Genomic DNA, 719 nt, shown 5'->3' on the forward strand with positions numbered 1-719 from the left:
TGTTGTTGTTGTTGTTGTTGCTGTTGTGGAAAGGAGATGAAGCAGATGCAGCAGCTGGGGCTTGATGCCCAGCAGCAGCAGCAGCAGCAGCAGCAGCAGTTGATAAGCGGAGAGTCACAACAGCAGCAAAGAGGTGTAATAGAAACAGCAGCAGCAGCAACAGCAGCAGCAGCAACAGCAGCAGCAACAGCTGCTGCTGCTGCTGCTGTGAAGGCAGCAACTCGACACCCCCCTACAAGGCCAGCAGCAGCAGGACAGCCGCCAGCAGCAGCAGCAGCAGCAGCAGCGCAATAAGCAACAGTAGCAACAGTAACAGCAGCAGCAGCATAATCAACAGCAACAGCAGCAGCAGCAGCAGCAGCAGCAGCAGCAGCAGCTTACCAATTGGTGTCTTCTGTGCCCCAGTGCTGCAGCAGCAGCTTGAGGGCTTGCATCGTGACAGCAGCAGTTCTGCTGTCAGCAGCAGCAGCAGCAAGAAGCGAACACATCTCACCAAACAGCAGCAGATTCCCTCGTCGTCTCTTGCTGCTGCTGCTGCTGCTGCTGCTGCTGCTGCTGCTGCTGTTGCTGTTTGCTGCTGCTGCTGCAGCAGCAGACTGGTGACGCAGAGCGCCTTCAAGTGCCTTTAGCTGTGTGTCTGTGAGCCGATGCAGCAGCAGCAGCAGCAACAGCAGCAGCGGCAGGGGCAGCAGCAGCAGAAGCAGCAGCAGCAGCAACAG

At 57.4% G+C, this 719-nt stretch overlaps 1 protein-coding gene across 1 annotated transcript in view; it reads left to right on the plus strand.

The window, feature by feature from the left end:
• Positions 1-45: 45 nt before the first annotated feature.
• EMH_0073420 (uncharacterized protein) overlaps positions 46-719 on the plus strand; it is a gene marked incomplete at both ends in the record, with an annotated part of 1,396 nt that continues 722 nt past the window's right edge. Inside the window, 3 exons of the mRNA XM_013499326.1 lie at positions 46-133; positions 214-435; positions 645-717. Coding sequence (XP_013354780.1) covers positions 46-133; positions 214-435; positions 645-717 — 383 coding nt within the window. The remainder of the gene's footprint in view (positions 134-213; positions 436-644; positions 718-719) is intronic.

Source organism: Eimeria mitis, genomic scaffold (genome assembly GCF_000499745.2).
Source record: "Eimeria mitis Houghton genomic scaffold, Emh_scaff4217, whole genome shotgun sequence".
In the NCBI taxonomy this organism is placed as follows: domain Eukaryota; phylum Apicomplexa; class Conoidasida; order Eucoccidiorida; family Eimeriidae; genus Eimeria; species Eimeria mitis.